Raw genomic sequence first — 21320 nt, 5'->3', positions numbered from 1 at the left:
GAGGGGGGAGTATCCTGTTCACTGTCTGTGTCTGGCTGCAGGGACTCTGCTGTCCCTGGGGTGCTCTGCAGCTGAGGGGGAGAAGGAGCTGGATTCTCAGGAGGCTCCTCCATGTCTCCTTCTGAGTCTGCTGCTCCTGGGTCTGCTGCTGTTACTCCCGAGTCGTCCTCATCTGAGGAGTCCTCTGACGGGGCCATGACACCATCCCCCGCCCCACGACCAACCCTCTGCCTCCCGCCGGGGCCCAGCTTATCCGGGTAGGGCTGGTGGAAGCGCCGGACCAGATGAGGGGCATGCACCTGCGTCGCCTCTTCCCACAAACGTTCCTCAGGGCCGTACCCCTGCCAGTCTATGAGGTACTGGAGGCGGCCCCGATGCCTCTGGGAGTCCAGGATCTGCGCCACTTCAAATTCCTCTTCCCCGTTGACTTGTATCGGTGGTGGGGGCCGTGGTTGACTACCCAAGGGGTGAGGCGGGAGAGCGGGAGTCAGCAGTGATCTATGGAAGACAGGGTGAATGCGGAAGGAGGCAGGGAGTTGGAGCTGGAACGCCACCGGGTTAATTTGCTGGGTGATCCGGAAGGGACCTACGTTCCGAGCCTCCAGCTTGTGAGACGGCTGTTGCGAACGCAGGAATTTGGTCGAGAGCCATACCCGGTCGCCTACCTTCAGCGGCGGGCCTGGTTGGCGGTGGCGATCAGCAAAGCGCTTATATGCGTCCTTGGCCTGCTCCAGCGGCTCCTTCAGGACTGCCTGCAGGGCCTGCAACTCCTGCAGCATGACATCCGCAGCGGGGACCAGCGACGGGGGTCACACTGAGGGGAAGAACCGGGGGTGGTAGCCGTAAGAGGCAAAGAACGGGGTCTGGCGCGTGGAGGCATGCACGGAGTTATTATGCGCGAACTCCGCCAGCGGTAACAGATCCACCCAATTGTCCTGTTGGAAGCAGGTGTAACATCGCAGGTATTGTTCGACGGTGGCGTTGGTACGTTTTGTTTGTCCATCTGATTGAGGGTGGTGGGCGGAGGACAAGTGGATCTGGATGTGCATGGCCCGAAACAGGGCCTGCCAGAACCGGGCGGTGAACTGGGCTCCTCGGTCAGAGATCAGGTGGTCGGGGAGGCCGTGTAACTGGAAAACCTGGGTCAAGAACAGTTGCGCAGTTTCTGGGGCAGAGGGGAGGCCAGCACAGGGGAGGAAATGGGCCATCTTGGTGAACAGGTCTATGACTACGAGGATGGTGGTCATTCCCCAGGAGGCCGGTAAGTCCGTGATAAAATCCAGGGAGACCGAGCGCCAGGGCCCTGGGGGGGTAGGCAGTGGGAGCAGGAGCCCTGGGGGCTTGCCGGGGTGGCTCTTGGCTCGCTGGCAGGTATCACAGGCCGCTACATAGTCCTTGACGTCCACTTGGACCCGGGGCCACCAGAAATCCCGTAGGACCAGGTGGAGGGTTTTATATGTTCCAAAATGCCCTGCAGGCTGGCTGTCATGGCAGAGGTGGAGCACCTCTCCCCGAAGAGCTCCCGGGGGAACGTACAACCGGTTCCGGTGGTACAAGAGGCCCTGATGAAAGGAAAAGGGGCTGTCCCAGGCGGCCGTCCCGGACTGGAGCTCTCGCTGCTGGGCCAGGGCATAGGGGTCCTTTTGCTGCTGCTCCTGCACCCGGTCCAGGAGGGGTTGTGGTTGGTGTGTAGCGGCGAAGTTCTCTGGGCGGAGAATTGGGCAAAGGGGGCGATCGACCTGCTCGGCTCGGTATTCTGGCTTGCGAGAGAGCGCATCTGCTAGGGTGTTTCGGTGGCCAGGGAGGTAGGTGACCGTGAACTGGAACCGGGAGAAAAACAGGGACCACCGGATCTGGCGTTGGTTCAGCCGTCGGGCGCTTTGCAGGTGCTCCAGGTTTCGGTGGTCCGTTCGTACCTGGACCGGATGGCGTGCCCCTTCCAGGAGATGACGCCAAGTCTCGAAAGCTACTTTGATGCCAGTAACTCCTTCTCCCAAATGGTGTAGTTCCGAAGCATTGAGTTTCCGGGAATGGAACGCACAGGGGAGCAGGGACTGCTTGCTCCCCACTGGCTGAAGTAGGATCGCTGCCACTGCCTTATCAGATGCATCGGCCTCCACTATGTAAGGTCGGGTAGGGTCGGGTTGCTGGAGGATGGGTTCAGATGTAAAGGCGTGTTGGAGGCGCCGGAAGGCCTGTTGAGCGGCCTCCGTCCAAACAAACTTCTCTTTGCCTCGAAGCAGGTCTGAGATGGGTGTGGTGAGTTCGGAGAAGTGGGAGATGAACCGGCGGTAATAGTTGGCGAAGCCCAAGAAGCGCTGCACATCTTTGGGGCTTCGCGGAGTGGCCCAGTGGAGGATGGTCTCAATTTTGGCGGGGTCCATCTGGATACCCAAGGGCGAGATCCGATGGCCTAGGAAATCCACGGTCGTGAGGTCAAAGGCGCATTTTTCAAGCTTGGCGAAGAGGCGGTGCTCCCGCAGGCGCTGCAGCACCGCTCGAACGTGCTCCTTATGTTCCGAGGGGTTCCGCGAGTAGATCAGGATGTCATCCAAGTAGATCACGAGGAAGCGGTCTAGGAGGTCCCGGAAGATGTCTTTCATGAGGTGCTGGAAGACGGCAGGAGCATTGCACAAGGCAAAGGGCATCACGGTGTACTCAAAGTGCCCATAACGGGTGCGGAAGGCCATCTTCCACTCATCGCCCTCCCGCATACGCACCAGGTTGTAGGCCCCTCGCAGGTCTAGTTTGGTGAAAATGCGAGCGCCCCGCAGCCGCTCTAACAGTTCTGGGATCAGGGGCAAAGGGTAGCAATTCCGAACTGTGATCTGGTTGAGGGCGCAGTAGTCATTGCACAGCCGGAGTTCCCCACATTTCTTTTTGACAAAGAGGACAGGGGCGGCTGCAGGGGACGTGGAAGGGCGAATGAACCCTCGGCGCAGGTTCTTGTCTAGGAACTCTCTGAGGGCTGCCAGTTCGGGTTCTGACAGGGAGTAAAGCCGGCCCACGGGAATCTTGGCTCCGGGTAGCAGATCAATGGGACAGTCGTAAGGATGATGGGGCGGCAACTGGTCTGCCTCTTGCTTCCCAAACACATCCGCGAACTCCCGGTACTGCTCCGGTAAGGGCTCGAGCGCGGAGCTTGCCTCCTGGGTCATCAGGATGCGCTCCTTTGGCCTCCAGCAGGTGGCTTGGCAATAGGGGGATCCGAGGGTCAGCCGGCCCATGGACCACAGGATGATGGGGTCGTGCCGCTGGAGCCACGCCAGGCCCAGCACGACCGGAAAGTGGGGTGCGGCAGCCAGGTAGAACTGGAGGCTTTCCTGGTGCTCCCCCAGGGCCACGTCGAGCGGCACTGTCTCCTGTACTACAGGGCCCGAGGCAAGAAGCCGGCCATCAATAGTCTCCACCAGGAGGGGGCAGCGAATGGGTTGACTAGGAACCCGGTGGAGCTTGGCAAAGGACACGTCCATAAAATTGCTGGTGGATCCCGAGTCCAGCATGGCGGGTACTTGTAGGGTCCCCCTTCCGGGGACTGTCAGTGCGATCAACACGGTCAGATGCTTGGGCGGTGAGGAACTGAGGTGGCAGGCCCCTTGAACCACGAGGTTGCCCCGGCTCAGGGGCCTGTGAAGGCCAAGGTATGGACGTTTCCCGAGGCAGGGGCTGTGGGTCGTTTCGTGGAACACTGGGCTGCAAAATGTCCCGGGGTCCTGCAATACAGGCAGAGGCCTTGTTGCCGGCGTCAGCAGCTTTTCGGCCACAGAGAGATGTGGCCGAGCCCCTCCCAGCTGCATCGGTTCTGCCGGGGGTGTAGGGTCCTTGCCGATGGGCTCCGAGGGCCCAGCCACTGGGGTGATGCTCTGTAGACTGACCGGGGTCGGTTGGCAGCACGCCTGCTTTCCAGCCTCCCGTCAATCTGGAGACACAGGCGTATGAGGGCGTGCAGGGTTCCAGGGCGCTCCACCCTAGCTAGCTCATCCAGAAGCTCATCCGACAACCCCTCCTGAAATTGGTCCATGAGAGCTGCTTCGTTCCAGCCCAGGTTCTGTTGTAATAAACGAAAGTCTGTTACATATTCCCCCAAGGGGCGTTGGCCTTGCCGCAGCCGGCATATGCGGCGGTTGGCTGTAGCTGATTGGACTGGGTCCTCGAACATAGCCTTCAGTTCTCTGGTGAAGGTGGCTAAGTTGTTGAGCACGGGGCTCCGCTCGAGGAGTAGGGGCATGGCCCATCTAGCTGCGGCCCCGGTGCAGAGGTTAATCAAGAATCCCACCCGGGTCTTATCATCTGGGAAGGCCTCTGGTCGTAACTCCATGAAAAGCTGGGCCTGGGCCAAGAAGGCTGGGAGCTGGTCGGAAGCCCCAGTAAATTTCTCTGGGAGAGTCACAGGGCACTTGGCTCTCCCTGTAGGGAGAGGGGGTGGGGCTGCTGCTAGCTGGGTTTGCAAGCCTTGGACGGCCAACAACAGCTGGTCTACTTGTGAGCGCAGGAGCAAGTTTTCCTGCTGGAGTTGCTCCATGGTCAGCACTTCCCCCACTCCCTCGTTTGCCTGCTTTGTTTGGGCTGACTGCAAACTGTCAGCTCTACACTGCATCAGCAGTGCCGGGGGGGGCCCCCTGGAAATTCCTGGGTGGTTGGCAGGGAAGCAAAGTCCTTAGCCGGCAGTCTGGTCATAAATCTGCCAGGTCTAGGAGGAGGGGAGCTGATAAGGGCCAGACTTGTCCGAAGCGTACTTGCCGAGTCAGGAGTCCAGAAGTGAGGTCAGTAGAGGTCCGGGATCAAGTGCCAAGGGGTCAGTCCGAAAGAGGGTGCCAGGAAACTAGGAACACACAAGCCATGCCTGACGTTGCAGTCAGCAATAAGCTGCAGCCAAGGTGTGCCTTATAAAGAGCAGGGTTGACAGCAGGTGTGAGTCCTCAGCGTTTGGGCCTTAAGGAGACAGGCCTGCCTCTCTTCTGCCTGACCTTCTGCTGTCTACGTTCTGCAGGTGAGGGGGGGAGTATCCTGTTCACTGTCTGTGTCTGGCTGCAGGGACTCTGCTGTCCCTGGGGTGCTCTGCAGCTGAGGGGGAGAAGGAGCTGGATTCTCAGGAGGCTCCTCCATGTCTCCTTCTGAGTCTGCTGCTCCTGGGTCTGCTGCTGTTACTCCCGAGTCGTCCTCATCGGAGGAGTCCTCTGACGGGGCCATGACACCCGCACTTAATTCACTTATTCAATCATATCTGGGCTAGGGGAGCTATGCCAGACACTTGGAAGACATCCCGCATAATAGTCATCCCCAAACCAAATAAAGACAAGATAAAAACAGAATGCTATCAACCGATAAATCTCCTCAATCAGGATCAAAAATTATTTACAGCTATAATAGCAGCTAGACTTAATTCAATGATATCTGATCTGGTTCACGCAGACCAAACAGGATTCATCACAGGTAGACACATATCGGACCCCATCAGAAAACTGCTTAATGTAATACATCATGCTAGACATTACAAAAAATCACTAGGTGTACTATCAATGGACATTTATAAAGCCTTTGATTGTCTTTATTGGGAATATTTAAAAAAGGTTTTAGAAAAATATCATTTAGGAGAATGGGTGTTAAATATGACAGATCGTTTATATGATACAACTGCTGCAGTGGTCCACACTAATAATCTGGACTCTGTCTCTATACCGATACAAAGGGGCATGAAGCAAGGATGCCCATTATCCCCTTTACTATTTGCCCTTTCCTTAGAACCATTGGTACGGAATTACATTCACATGACCAGATAATGGGTTATCAAACTAAACTAAATGGGGAAGAACATCTACTAAATTTATATGCAGATGATATGACATTAATGCTGGGGAATCCTTCACAATCAGCTTCAGTACTTAAATTGATGTTGGAAAAAATTACAGAAATATCCAGGCTTAAGGTTAATTTTGACAAATCCTCCATAATGTTTTTTCACACTTGTCCAAAGGATCAACTGATGGTCCGTAAAACTCTGGGAGGTAATATATGTAACTCTGCTTTTCGGTATTTGGGAATTTTAATTCCTAATTTAAAAAAAAATTATATTAATTACCGTCCCCTACTACATAAAATGAATACAGATTTAAATAACTGGAAAAAAGTTAATTTAACCACCTTAGGTCAGATAGCTGCTATACAAATGAAAATAATACCTAGATTTCTCTATTTGTTTCAGGTCCTCCCCCTTCTTATTGCTCATAATACAATCCGTAAATGGCAGAATATGTTAAATAAATTTATCTTACAGGATAAAAAACCAAGACAAGCTTTATTCTCATTTTACACCCAGACTAGTGGTGGGGGTTGGGGACTTCCAAATTTATATCTTTACTACATAGCATTTCAACTGTGACAGCTCAGTTTCATGATAATGAGAACAAAAAAAACTGGGATCAGATTAGAGGAATCAGTGCTGACCACATTTTTTACCAATTTGTAACACCTGGCTAAGAAATATTACTCATCCATTCACAAAAGCTACCTTCGCAATTTGGAAATCCTGGTAAGCTAAGCTATCTCCGATATATTCCGCTTTGGCTTCCCTGCAGGCTTACCCAAATTCAGGGGACAATTACCTGAAAAAGTACATAGGGACAGGGGAAGAGAAAGGGTATTTTAGACTTAGAGACTTCTTTCCACAAGGACGTCCAGTTTCTATACAATTGAAAATAGATATTCAATTATGGAACTTAGATTGGTTGCACACACACCAGTTGGAATCCACACTGAAGGACCCTCAGATTAAAACATATGCTACTAAAACTATTACAAAATTTGAAAAGGTTTTATTAGAAAATGGTCATAATGGGAAAGGATTGGTATCCAGAGTGTACAAAATACTGCTGGAAAGTGACATGTAGGATTAAAAAATCAGTGGGATTAAAAAATCAGTGTGAAAAAGATCTGGGATATGACCTGGATGCAACCAAGTGGACTTCGGTATATACTTTTAAGAACATAAGAAGAGCCTGCTGGATCAGGCCAGTGGCCCATCTAGTCCAGCATCCTGTTCTCACAGTGGCCAACCAGGTGCCTGGGGGAAGCCCGCAAGCAGGACCCGAGTGCAAGAACACTCTCCCCTCCTGAGGCTTCTGGCAACTGGTTTTCAGAAGCATGCTGCCTCTGACTAGGGTGGCACAGCACAGCCATCACGGCTAGTAGCCATTGATAGCCCTGTCCTCCATGAATTTGTCTAATCTTCTTTTAAAGCCATCCAAGCTGTTGGCCATTACTGCATCTTGTGGGAGCAAATTCCATAGTTTAACTATGCGTTGAGTAAAGAAAGACTTCCTTTTGTCTGTCCTGAATCTTCCAACATTCAGCTTCTTTGAATGTCCACGAGTTCTAGTATTATGAGAGAGGGAGAAGAACTTTTCTCTATCCACTTTCTCAATGCCATGCATAATTTTATACACTTCTATCATGTCTCCTCTGACCTGCCTTTTCTCTAAACTAAAAAGCCCCAAATGCTGCAACGTTTCCTCGTAAGGGAGTCGCTCCATCCCCTTGATCATTCTGGTTGCCCTCTTCTGAACCTTTTCCAACTCTATAATATCCTTTTTGAGATGAGGCGACCAGAACTGTACACAGTATTCCAAATGCGGCCGCACCATAGATTTATACAACGGCATGATGATATCGGCTGTTTTATTTTCAATACCTTTCCTAATTATCGCTAGCATGGAATTTGCCTTTTTCACAGCTGCCGCACACTGGATCGACATTTTCATCGTGCTGTCCACTACAACCCCGAGGTCTCTCTCCTGGTCGGTCACCGCCAGTTCAGACCCCATGAGCGTATATGTGAAATTCAGATTTTTTGCTCCAATATGCATAATTTTACACTTGTTTATATTGAATTGCATTTGCCATTTTTCCGCCCATTCACTCAGTTTGGAGAGGTCTTTTTGGAGCTCTTCGCAATCCCTTTTTGTTTTAACAACCCTGAACAATTTAGTGTCGTCAGCAAACTTGGCCACTTCACTGCTCACTCCTAATTCTAGGTCATTAATGAACAAGTTGAAAAGTACAGGTCCCAATACCGATCCTTGAGGGACTCCACTTTCTACAGCCCTCCATTGGGAGAACTGTCCATTTATTCCTACTCTCTGCTTTCTGCTTCTTAACCAATTCCTTATCCACAAGAGGACCTCTCATCTTATTCCATGACTGCTAAGCTTCCTCAGAAGTCTTTGGTGAGGTACCTTGTCAAACGCTTTTTGAAAGTTTAAGTACACTATGTCCACTGGATCACCTCTATCTATATGCTTGTTGACACTCTCAAAGAATTCTAATAGGTTACTGAGACAGGACTTTCCCTTGCAGAAGCCATGCTGGCTCTGCTTCAGCAAGGCTTGTTCTTCTATGTGCTTAGTGAATCTAGTTTTAATCATACTTTCTACCAGTTTTCCAGGGACAGAAGTTAAGCTAACTGGCCTGTAATTTCCGGGATCCCCTCTGGATCCCTTTTTGAAGATTGGCGTTACATTTGCCACTTTCCAGTCCTCAGGCACGGAGGAGGACCTGAGGGACAAGTTACATATTTTAGTTAGCAGATCAGCAATTTCACATTTGTGTTCTTTGAGAACTCTCGGGTGGATGCCATCCGGGCCCGGTGATTTGTCAGTTTTTATATTGTCCATTAAGCCTAGAACTTCCTCTCTCGTTACCACTATTTTTCTCAGTTCCTCAGAATCCCTTCCTGCAAATGTTAGTTCAGGTTCAGGGATCTGCCCTATATCTTCCACTGTGAAGACAGATACAAAGAATTCATTTAGCTTCTCTGCAATCTTCTTATCGTTCTTTAGTACACCTTTGACTCCCTTATCATCCAAGGGTCCAATCGCCTCCCTAGATGGTCTCCTGCTTTGAATGTATTTATAGAATTTTTTGTTGTTGGTTTTTATGTTCTTAGCAATGTGCTCCTCAAATTCTTTTTTAGCATCCCTTATTGTCTTCTTGCATTTCTTTTGCCAGAGTTTGTGTTCTTTTTTATTTTCTTCATTCAGACAAGACTTCCATTTTCTGAAGGAAGACTTTTTGCCTCTAAGAGCTTCCTTGACTTTGCTCGTTAACCATGCTGGCATCTTCTTGGCCCTGGCGGTACCTTTTCTGATCTGTGGTATGCACTCCAGTTGAGCTTCTAAGATAGTGTTTTTAAACAACTTCCAAGCATTTTCGAGTGATGTGACCCTCTGGACTTTGTTTTTCAGCTTTCTTTTTACCAATCCCCTCATTTTTGTGAAGTTTCCTCTTTTGAAGTCAAATGTGACCGTGTTGGATTTTCTTGGCAATTGGCCATTTACATGTATGTTTAATTTAATAGCACTGTGGTCACTGCTCCCAATCGGTTCAACAACACTTACATCTCGCACCAGGTCCCGGTCCCCACTGAGGATTAAGTCCAGGGTTGCCGTCCCTCTGGTCGGTTCCATGACCAACTGGTCTAGGGAATAGTCATTTAGAATATCTAGAAACTTTGCTTCTTTGTCATGACTGGAACACATATGCGGCCGGTCTATGTCCGGGTAGTTGAAGTCACCCATTACTACCACATTTCCTAGTTTGGATGCTTCCTCAATTTCATATCTCATCTCAAGGTCTCCCTGAGCATTTTGATCAGGGGGACAATAGATTGTTCCCAGTATTAAATCCCTCCTGGGGTATGGTATCACCACCCACAATGATTCTGTGGAGGAGTCTGCCTCTTTTGGGGTTTCGAGCTTGCTGGATTCAATGCCTTCTTTCACGTATAGAGCGACTGCGCCACCAATACGTCCTTCCCTGTCCTTCCGATATAGTTTATATCCAGGGATAACCGTATCCCACTGGTTTTCTCCATTCCACCAGGTCTCGGTTATGCTCACTATATCAATGCTCTCCTCTAAGACCAAGCACTCCAGTTCTCCCATCTTGGTTCGGAGGCTCCTAGCATTAGCGTACAGGCACTTGTAAGCAGTGTCTCTGTTCAAGTGTCTTTGGCACTTGTGGTTTGGCCTGTGGTAATTTTGCTCTTCTGAATTTATATCCTGTGCCCCTGCTCTCACAATGCCTACTTCTAGGCCTACCCCTTTTAAAATTTCATCATTTCTTTGGTTTTTATCCCAGGGGGTAGGTTTATTCCGAACCGGACCTTCCTCAGCTCCTGTCGGGTTTCCCCCCTCAGTCAGTTTAAAAGCTGCTCTGCTACCTTTTTAATTTTAAGTGCCAGCAGTCTGGTTCCATTCTGGTTCAAGTGGAGCCCGTCCCTTTTGTACAGGCCCGGCTTGTCCCAAAATGTTCCCCAGTGCCTAAGAAATCCAAACCCTTCCACCCGACACCATCGTCTCATCCACGCATTGAGACTGCAATACAATTAAATACAATAAAACTGTCTCAGCCATGCATAAGGAAACTTTACTAAAAACGTTGCATAGATGGTATTTCATGCCAGTTCAGCTCTCACATATTTCCTCTTCGATGTCTCCTCTATGCTGGAGGGGATGTAATAAAAAAGGAACATATTTTCATCTTTGGTGGACTTGCTCAAAAGTCAACAGGTTTTGGATTTTAATTCAGGAAGAACTCAATAAAATCACGAAAGAAACTGTCCATTTAAATCCGGAACTCTTTTGATTGACTTTACTCAAAGGTGAAAATAGTACATTGAAATAAAAAAAATGTGATATCCAAGTTATTAATGGCAGCAAGAGTATCAATACTGCAACATTGGAAACATCTGGATGAGTGCTGGACACACAGGACTAGTACAGAAACATTTGGACAGTAGCAATCCTGAACAGAATCACACTGCATCTCCTATTCCTGAGAGGCACTGCAAAACCAGAAGCATTTATGTCCATATGGTGGAGATTTATAGAGCACACTTCACAGCAAGATTTGCATAATCAACTTTCTTCACCAGCAAATGCTATCTGGCTTTCATAAGTAAATAAACTGGAACACACATCTTCTATATTTCTCAAGCCTTATAATACTATACTGGTCAGTCAAACTGTAAGATACTCACCTGTCTGTATGCACTTACCTATATGATCTTATACTCCTACATATGAGATACATCATTTTCATAAATACTGGCTCTGGGGAGGGTAGAGGGGAACAGGTTTACATTTATATTGCTGTATTATCTGTGTTATGTTTTGTATAACAATAAAAGCTTTAAAAATGTATGCATTTTTGTAAACATTGCTTGGTTGGAGAACTGTATCACAAAATTCGGATAAGTGTGAACTTTGAAGGAAGGCTCTGTTTCAGTTCTCATATTGTTTTGGAAAGTGCAGATTTGATCAATCTAGCTTTAAATGTGAATTGAATTGAATTTCTTACCCATCCCTAGTTGAGAATAATATTGGTAAAATGTTTGTTGTGAGCGCTGTGATGAAGATATTGTGCCATGCTTTTATCTGTAGCTCATTAACCAATTTCCCTCTTGGGTGTGTTCTATAGTGCTTATTAGCATGCTATTTTTACCTATGTTCTCTTCTTTTAGGCTAGTCATTTTAGAGTTTTATCTCAAAACAATTCCAACAAAAAAAATGTGGTTTTTCATATCCAGAAAAGGTATCCCAATCAACATATCCAAAGCTTACCAAAATCAAAGTGGGGGAAAGCCACCATTTTGAAACACCATGGTTTTTTACTGTGAGCAACATGAACTTAGAAAAATGCATGTAGCTGGATCTCTATTGGTCTAATTAACTTAAAACGTATGCCAAATGAAACACTATACTTGTGGTAAGATGCTATCATGAATGGTTTTCCAGGAAATATACAGAAGCATTGAGAGAAAGTAGCTGGTTTTTTTCAGTATAGCTTTAAATCTACTGCAGGTAGGTAAAAATATTGTGAACATATATTAAACTTTGTTTTAACTACAATCTATTCTACATTCAGGTGTTCCATTCTTTTCCTTCTCCTCTACAATTACTGGATGATATCTAGTGTTAGTTATACTCAGAGGAGACCCAATGTCCGTTGATGTCAACAGGTCTTCTCTGAGTGTGACTAACACAACGTATCACTCAATAACTTTGCTAAGCATTCTTTAGGTGGGTCAATGGTGGAGTCCCTTTGTTTAAATAAGAAAAGGATGCATAGGCTTCAGTACTAGCGCTTGGTATTTCTGATACTCAGTGTGTAATCCGATATCCTCATTTGGGTCTAAATATGTAATGGGTAATAGTTGTGTCCTTGACTTCAGTGCCATTGTGAAAGTTACAAGTTCTACTTCTGAACCTGTTTGAATTACTTCAGGGCTGGGTGTGAGAATGAGAAGCATGATGTATCAACTAGATCATCATCATGTCCCCTAGGACTTATCTTCTCCTTGATGAAAAATTTCATAGCATTTTACACAGATGGAGCAGGTATGGGAGACTAATTTCCCACCTATTAAGCTTCCATTTGGAAGACAACTCTGACACATACATTGTTTTAAATTTGCTAAAGGTAATATTGTGACACAGTATATACAACAGAAAGTTAACACTGTCTTGTTGTCGGGCCTCTTTCTATCTTCAGAGAACCTCTATAATTGCCTGTGGAAATAATGTCTTTGTTTCTGCTTTCAGATTATAGGTTGCCAAATCCAGAGAGAGCCAGCAGAGGCAACTGAGCGATACACTAGGTGGATCAATAATCTAACATATGAGCAACTTCTTACTCAGGTATTTTGTTATATCGGTTGATTTGACTGTGCCAGAAGACTGATTCCTATCCATTTCTTCTATTTTATGCTAATTACATACTTACCTGAATACTTGGGAAGTCAAAACATGATTATATAAATCTACTGGGTAGCAAGAGATAGACAGTACAAGTATGTGTGCATATTATTAAGATGATTATAACAGCACTTGAGGGAGAGAGAACTTATAGAACATGAATTAAATTAGCTATACTCCCCATATTTCCTGTTCCAGACCACAAGTGGACAGTCAACCTTTTAATGCATTTAATACCATGATCATTGCATTTATACTGCAATTCATTATTGAAAACCTTACATTAATTTGGCTTTTTCTACAAAATGATTCAGGCTTCTATACCTAATTACACAGAGCAGTTGATCTATTGACATAGACACAATATTTGTACTTCTGTTAGATTTTGTGGGAGAGCCAATGTGGTGTGATGATTGGAGTATTGGGCTTTGGCTGAAATAATCTAGGTTCAAGTCCCTAGCCGGCCATAAAGCTCAGTGGGTGACTCTGGGCAACATTCTTTTTTATATATAATTGCCCTAGTTTACCTCATAGAGTTTATGTGAGGATAACCTGGGGTAACCTCCATCTATGCATGTTACCCTGAGCTTGTTGGAAGAAGAATGGAATAGAAATGTAATTAACAATAATTTAGAGTTGTCTTAGTTGTCTGAAGTATAGTTTGTGAATCTAGTACAGAGTTGTGATGGGAAAGTTAATTACAAATGTGGAAGGAATAGGAAACAGAGAAATACAGCAAAGATAACACAAATTCTAAATCTGCATCATCTTGAAGCTGCAGTTAGTAATCGAATATCAGCACAACGGTTCTCTTTCTAAGCTGCATTGTTGTATTTTGAGTGTTCATCACTAAAGTCAGTCTAAATACTAGGCACACAGTCATGGGGGAAAAAACCTTTGTAAATGTAAAAACCAGTAGTGCTCATTTGTACCTGCTGAAATAAAATTGGCACAGTTGTTAATTACATTTTCAAAGAAAGGATTCCCTAAGAGAGTAAATAGTTACTCCTTTTTCAATATATGTTCAGTATTCAAACAGTTTAAAACAAATCACAGTCACAAGAATAGGATGGGTCTTTATGTATAAATTAGAACATTATCTTGAAATTTATGCATACACGTACATCTACCCCCTCCAGTGGCATGATTAGAACAGCATTGTTAATGACCAGTGGTGATCTCTGTTCTTTTATGATTTTTGTGAGGGGCAGTGGGCAACTTTCCCAAGTCCTGAAAAACTGAGGACATGCTTTAGGACTGGTCCAGCACTGAGTGTATGTCTGTCTTTGCTTTCCGTCTAACTACCATGGCAGGAAATGATCTTGCTAAAGCAACCAATGCTACATTGTGCCTGGTGTTGCAGAATCATTTTCAGTTACTAGTGTTGACAAGGTTCTTGGAGTAATGTAACCAATTGCTTGCCCTTTTGTTCCTTGCCCATCTTGGATCATAAAAGCTAGTAGAGCTGGTAAGGCTGGGTGAGTCCAGATAATGCATCATTACATGAGGGGGAGGTGCTGCTACTCTGAAGAAGATGGTGATGTGGCCTCTCCTAAATAACCCCACACTGGATCCATTGATTTATAACAATTACCAGCATGATTGCACAGTAGTTGCAAATACCCCTCTTTCTGGCAGAGGGAGAAGGTAGTGGCAGCACATCTGCAGGGATTATTGGAAGAGAATGATTATCTAGAACTGTTTGAATCTGGGTTCAGCCTCAGTTTTGGAACCAAATCAGCTTGGATCACCCTGATAGATGACCTTTATGAGAGGGTCAGAGGGAGTGTGACCCTGTTACTACTTCTCAGTTTCTGTGGCTTTTGATACTATCGACCATGGTATCTTTCTGGACAGGCCCTGTGAGATGTGTATCTGGTAGGGTTGTGCATGGACCTCCTGATTCAATTTGTGGCTCTTATTTTTAAATACAGACCAGGCCCAATCCAGTCCAGACAGACTCCGACCCAATCTGCACCCAAATCCAGATCACAGTGTGGATGTTTCAAATCTCCAGAAATCCCATTGACTTACATTGCAAAACCATTGCCTGTAATGTGTCTGTTTTTTGTCCTGGGGATATGAAATTTGGAAACGTGTTAGCAGCCATATAGGGGATTACACCTGCCAAGGTGCAGGTGGATAACCCCAGGGGTTTTCATGGTAGCAACTTTTAAAATCTAATATGTTTTAAAAATTCAACAGGCATAACTATTTTGTTTTTTCCACATAGGAACGTGAAATTTGGTGACATGGTAGTCCCTATAGTGGGTGTTAATCCTGCCAAATTTCAGGGGGTAGCAACAGGGGTTTTCATGCTAGCCACCTTTAAAACTTGCTTTTTCTAAGACAGTTTTTTTTTAAAGAAAGACCCTGTCATATAGGGACAGATTGCCAACAGCAGGGAAAAATAAAATACTATTTAATATTGATGATATTCACTGTGGTTATCAATTGAAATACTAATACTAATAATGATAATGATTCTTACTCAGAATGCTGGCTAATTAAGCTTACACCGTTTAAAGTGTGTTTTAAATTGTTTTTTTTTTAAAGATGTGTTTTAAACTTGTATATTTGTTTTTAATGTTTTTAGTTACTGTAAACTGCGCAGAGAGCTTCGACTATGGGGCGGTATACAAATACAATAAAATAAATAAATAATACACAGTTTGGCTGGTGATGGTGGCTGCTGCTCCTGCTGCTGCTGCTGGTGCTGCTACTACTACTGCTACTACTACTACAACTACTACTACTAATAATAAATGTGTAACCACACAAGCTGGCTGCTTCTTATTGTTTTTAGGTATTAACTGGAAAATAATAATACTGAATTCAGAAAACTGTGGCTAAATATGCCCACAAGGTTTAATAATAATTCTAAGCAATGATGATAGAGTAAAAGCAAAACAAAACACAGACAACATTTTTTTAAAAAAAATGCAAATAAGGATGGGACTGGAATTGATTGGGGAAGAACAGAAAACATACACAAGCTGAATAAATGCAGCCTAACCCCCACTAAACGTTTCTAAGAGACAGAACTTACACAGGATTTCTGCATTTTAAGACTTCACCCATTCCACTGTGATTAGACAGTATTGAGTGGGGTGATCGCATTCCAGTCTTCCTCCCTCTCTCCTCACCCCAGTGTTCTCCTTAAATGGTGCTGTAAGTGCTCCATTTCAGAGACACCCTGTCTGGGTTCATTAGAGACTGTTTTGAGCTACAAATCTGTACAGATTGATTTGGGACTCTCCAATCTGCTTTGTAGAGATTTGTAGCTGCTTCACCCCAATATGGAGAGGATACAAATTGGCCTGAATCGACCCAATATGGTTTTTACAAATCCAGTGCACATCTGGGGCACTGTTTTACAGTGGTTCCAACCCTACCTATGTGTTTGGGTCCAGAGACTACCATTGGGGAAGTGCCTTTCAGCTCCCTTGGTACTGTATTATCTCTGATGCTATTTAACATCTATATGAAGCCAGAGCAGTCATTAGGAGTATTGTGGCCAGGCATCAATAGTATGCTGATGACATTCAGCTCTGTTTTCCCATAACATTGAAGTTGGTGAAGTCATACACATTTTGGACCAGTGTATGGATGAGGACCAATAAATTGAGTTTAAATCCTGTCAAGACAGCAACTCCTGTGTCTGGGAGATAGCTAGTAGCATGTTCTGAAGGAGCAGGTATGTAATCTGGAGGTACTTCTGGATCCAGCATTGTCAGGTTACTTATGTAGTTAGGAGTTTACCAGCTTCAGTTAGTCTGTCAACTAGGAGTGTCTCTGATTGGGATAGCTTGGCTATGATAGTCCAAGCATTGGCGACCTCATTGATAGACTATACTAATGTGCTGTATATGGGTGGCTACCCTGAAAGCTTCAGTTGGTACAGAAGTCGGCAGCCCAGTTGTTCCTGGGTGTTGGCTACTGACAACCTATAATACCTGAGTTTTAATATATAAAGACTGGCTGCCAGTCTTCAGGGTCTTACTCCATGACATCATGGGGGAAAGTAGGAAATAAAATAAAATTTTAAGTTCAGAGGGGTTTTCTGCCCTTCCTAAGCTACTCCTACTGGAATTTATTATTATTTAAAAACTTATTTTTAACCCTGGAGATAGGAATGGGACCATAGAGTTTTTTGTGATTGGTTGTACAATCCAGAGATGATTGGCCAGCACAGGAGATGGACAGAAACAAGTCCAGAGAAGGGACTGGGGTATTGCTTTGGGAGGAGGGTTGGAAGTTTAGGGTGGGCAGTGCCCCACTTGCCTAATGGACCAGCTCCACTAATTTGTTCATAAGTTAAAAGGGGGGAGGGATAAAAAGGGGAGGGCAGGGAGGAGAAAAATAATCTTTTTGCCTGTTTAGGAATTCAGTGGTATTGTGAGAGAGTGGTCTTATATAACTGACTTTTGTACTGGTCAACAAATATTTATTTTGAATTCTTGAAACTTAAAAACCCAGGACAAACTATCTTTAAGTGAGATGCATCTTGTGTAATTTGGAACCAGCATACTTGACATATTGTTGTATTAGGTAGGAAGCCATCTCCAAACAACAACAAAAAATGACTTTTGCAAAAGCAAGCATTATTTTGGAAGGAGCCTGTTCCATTTGAGGGAATGTGTGTGTGTATTAGCAAGGGATGATGAGGGATCCAGTGGCTGGTTCATTACAGACCATCACAGCATGCTTTAAGAGGCACATATTTTGGGATTAGATTATCTGATATTCTGGCAGGAAGACGTTTGTTTTTAATTTTATTATGTTTACGTTGCTCAGGGGAGGAATATGCAGAGCTTGGAAAAGTTAGTTTTTTGAACTACAACTCCCATCAGCCCAATACAGTGGCCATGCTGGCTGGGGCTGATGGGAGTTGTAGTTCAAAAAAGTAACTTTTCCAAGCTCTGGGAATATGCCTATGTTTGATTTCATACTGTAGAAACTCAGTTTCATTTCCTTATAGCTTTAATGTTGGTGCCCTACATGCAAGCTTCAGGGTGATACATATAATGCAGGAAGAAGTCCATGTAGCACTTTCAAAATATTTGGTAAAGTCTTTTAAGGGTGAAATACAAAACAATAGTATATACTATGGAGAGACAGTCTTATCATACATCAACTTGAGTGAAAGACCCACAAGAAGACTACAGAACTGCCTTTTAGAATGGAAGTACATGTTTGAATGATCCTCAGTTTAGTCTGGTGTCAAATTGGCAATTGAGGCAGAAAAAAACTTGAAAATTGTGATCTGTAGAATATCCCATATTGCCATTTAGTTGAATTGGAAGAGGCTTATCTGTAGAGAAGTGTTTTGTTTTTAAATGGCCAGCTTGATGAAACTGCTACAATTATATCAACATACTGTTTCAAGTGAGGGTGAGAAGGAAAGCAACAAGTTCAAGGACATTCATTTTTATGTTTTATTTCAGTCACTTTAAATGGAAATTGATTTGAGCTTGTACGGAGTTGATAGGAATGAGGATCAACATGGAAAACCTGTGTGTAGCCCTTCCAAAGTAGCTACATATAGCTATGTCCTTTTTACCTTGTCCATAGTTGCAGTTCATGGGGAAGATTTTGTTGATGTTGGGGCTCATACTTATATGGCCAGGGGTGGAGGCAGGCAGGGCCAGTGCTGTCATTAGGCCAACTAGGCAGCCGCCTAGGGCGCAGACCTCAGAGGGGCGCAGTACTGATCGTTCAGGGGCACAGTTTTATACATATTAGTTTTCTTAACCCTTGGAAAAAATGCAACTGAAATAAATTTAGCAATTTCAAGTTTTGTGCTTTTCATTTTTTCTACAAGACATCTGATTTTGAAAATTTAAGTTAGCAATTTTGGGGGGGGGTGCAAGTAGTTAGCCTTGCCTAGGGTGCAAAATAGCCTGGCACCGGCACTGGAGGCAGGGGTAACAGTTCCCCTTCCAGATTGACTACTGCCAGTTTATTTAGGTTTCCACAGTGCTCTGGGACAGCTATGCCCGGCTTGCACACAATGTTAAACCACAGTTAAATAAACTAGGATTTTGCACACATGATCACTTTGCTCCTCTGCCACTCCTGACTGTGCCACATGGGGTTGGAAACAAGCCAATATCTGATGGGCAAACTCAGGCTTGTGGTTTATTTCTGTCCAAACAAATGACTGGTGGATGTTGAGGTTTGTTCTTGGCTTACCACTCATGGTTTGGAGAGAAACAAACCATGAGTCCAGGTTCAAATATCAGAAGAAGCTAGCCTCTAGCTTGTTGCCTCTTCTGTATGACATGCCAGAAGTAAGGGAGGAGCAAATCCTTTGTGGATGTTAAATTATGGTTTAAAATAACCAATGGTTTAATGTTGTATGCCAACTGGACCTCAGACTTTAACATAGATAGCCCTGTTGATTTCCTAGTTTACATCTAGAATGGGAAACTGACTCTGAATATTGATAAGATAGTTGCTAGCCACTGTGTCTTGGAGCCAGATTACTACCTGGTTTGAGGGAGGGAGGCTCAGCATATTGAAACAGCATTAACTGCTCTACAGTTTCCTTCATCCTAACAATAATTCTGCCAGGTTGGCGACTCACTGATACTGGCATTTTGGAGGTAAGTAATTCTGTACAAATGTGACTGATCTGCCTAGTTCCACTAAGAGAGCACAAGGATTAAAAGGGGATTTGAGCTCTGGTCCAAGTGCTTCAAGTTTCATTTTTATCATTTTAAAATGATAAAAATAAAATTGCAGATTTACTGTTGGGTGTTTGGTGATCAATTTATAGGCTCAAGGGGAGGATCGGTTTTTAATGGACACAAAATGTTATCTGTAACATGAAATATATACATCACCACTCAGGTACTTCTTCAGAGGAACCTGTTCTACGTTTCTAGACTTTACTCAAAACACAGAGGTATTAATAATTCTTCGTTTTACAAGTTACTTGGCGGAAAGTGTGTCTCTTCTGTGGCTTTTAGAAAACAAGTATTATAGTAAGTGCTGCATGATTATTACCTTTGTCCTACAATAAGTATTTCTATCATGTAAGGTGTGTCTTATGTGACAGTTGTAACTTTTAGACTAACTAGTATTGGATAAGCAAAGTACAGTCCGTACAGCACAGTTTGAGAAGTAGCATGATTGCAAGTGAAGGGAGGTAGGGCAAGCATGGGTTCTGTGGTTAACAGAATGTTAGCCAGGCCCTCGCCCAAGAGGAAATGTGAGTGGTTGTAAGCCATCCGGTATGTGAAGAAGGAGGAAGTGGTCTGCATCATGCTGCTGGGTAGTTGTAGGGTTTCTGCTCTCTGTGTGGATGAGCTGGCTTCTCTTATGTGGGTGAATTTAACCTTTACATCAGATCTTGTTGAAAAGCAATCATTATGCACATTTTAAAATATCTTATAGTGAAATCGTTAAGTTCAACAGTGTGAAATGAAAGGCCATGTATGAGTTGCTGCTGTCTTAAAAAGAAACAGTTATTGAAACAGAAACTCTCAAAAACAGAGTATATGTTTGTTCTTTAAGGGAGAATTTCTACTATTTTCCATGCTAGCCCACATTTAAATTACTTCACAGTTATAATGTGCACCTGTAATCAGATGGAAAATACGCTGGTAAAAACACTTTTGGGATCTGAAGAACACTTAAGTACAAAATATTTTTTTCTGCCAGTGGTAGCTCAGTACATTTAGAGGGATTTCATTACTCCCAATACCATATTAAATTTCTGTGTCAAGGCTCGATTATTGCAATGCGCTCTATGTTGGGCTACTCTTGGGCCTGATCCAGAGGCTCCAGCTGGTGTAAAATGCTGTGGCTAGACTGTTGATGGAGACAGACTATCACCAGCACATAACACTGGTGCTGAAAAACTTGCACTGGCTTCCCATATAGTACCTTGCTAGGATCAAGGTTATTGTATTAATTTCTTATCAGTTTAATTTACAAAGCCCTTAATAGCTTGGATCCAGGATACCTCAAGTACCGCCTGTTCTCTTATATCCTGGCCCAATCTCTGAGGTCTTCAGGGAAGTCACTGTTAGTGGTCTGGCATGGCTGGGATGCCCTGCTTGTATCCACCAGAAGTTAAATATTCAGTATTGTTGGCCCAATTTTGTGGAACTCCCTTAAGGTTTGACAGGCCCCTTCCCTGTTGAACGTCCCATGCCCATTGAATATTTTTTATTCCAGCAGGCATTTTAATTGAAGTCTGATTTTATAGTTTTAACCAAATTTTTTAGTTTGTCAGCATTGTATTTCTTGTACACTGCTTAGAGACAATTGTAGTTAAACAGTATATAAATTGTCTAATTAAATAAATATAAAATACAAATTTGTAAATCTTAAAGTGCTACATTTAGCAGTACTTTAACCAAAAATAAGTCTTAAAGACCACTTTCAGCTAGAACTTTTTCTGTGGTTGTCTGTTTCCCTGGAATCAAAGATCTGTTGTGCGCCACCCCAATCTCCGAGTTGTGAGAGACCTCCAGGGATTCCTGCATTTACCCAGGGTTTAGTTTCCTTGGAAAGAAGGTCAGCAGAGACTGTGGTACCTTTATAAAATATGGTTTA

At 44.5% G+C, this 21320-nt stretch overlaps 1 protein-coding gene across 4 annotated transcripts in view; it reads left to right on the top strand.

Annotated features, from left to right (window-relative positions):
* The window catches only part of B3GNTL1 (UDP-GlcNAc:betaGal beta-1,3-N-acetylglucosaminyltransferase like 1), a 368072-nt gene that overhangs the window by 103241 nt on the left and 243511 nt on the right, over positions 1–21320 (top strand). For all 4 annotated transcript variants that reach the window (XM_061621834.1, XM_061621837.1, XM_061621836.1 and 1 more), the window contains one exon: positions 12600–12695. In XM_061621834.1, coding sequence (XP_061477818.1) covers positions 12600–12695 — 96 coding nt within the window. The remainder of the gene's footprint in view (positions 1–12599; positions 12696–21320) is intronic.

The sequence above is a fragment of the Rhineura floridana genome, chromosome 3, assembly GCF_030035675.1.
Source record: "Rhineura floridana isolate rRhiFlo1 chromosome 3, rRhiFlo1.hap2, whole genome shotgun sequence".
Classification (NCBI taxonomy): domain Eukaryota; kingdom Metazoa; phylum Chordata; class Lepidosauria; order Squamata; family Rhineuridae; genus Rhineura; species Rhineura floridana.
This window is presented reverse-complemented; position numbering and strand designations above follow the sequence as displayed.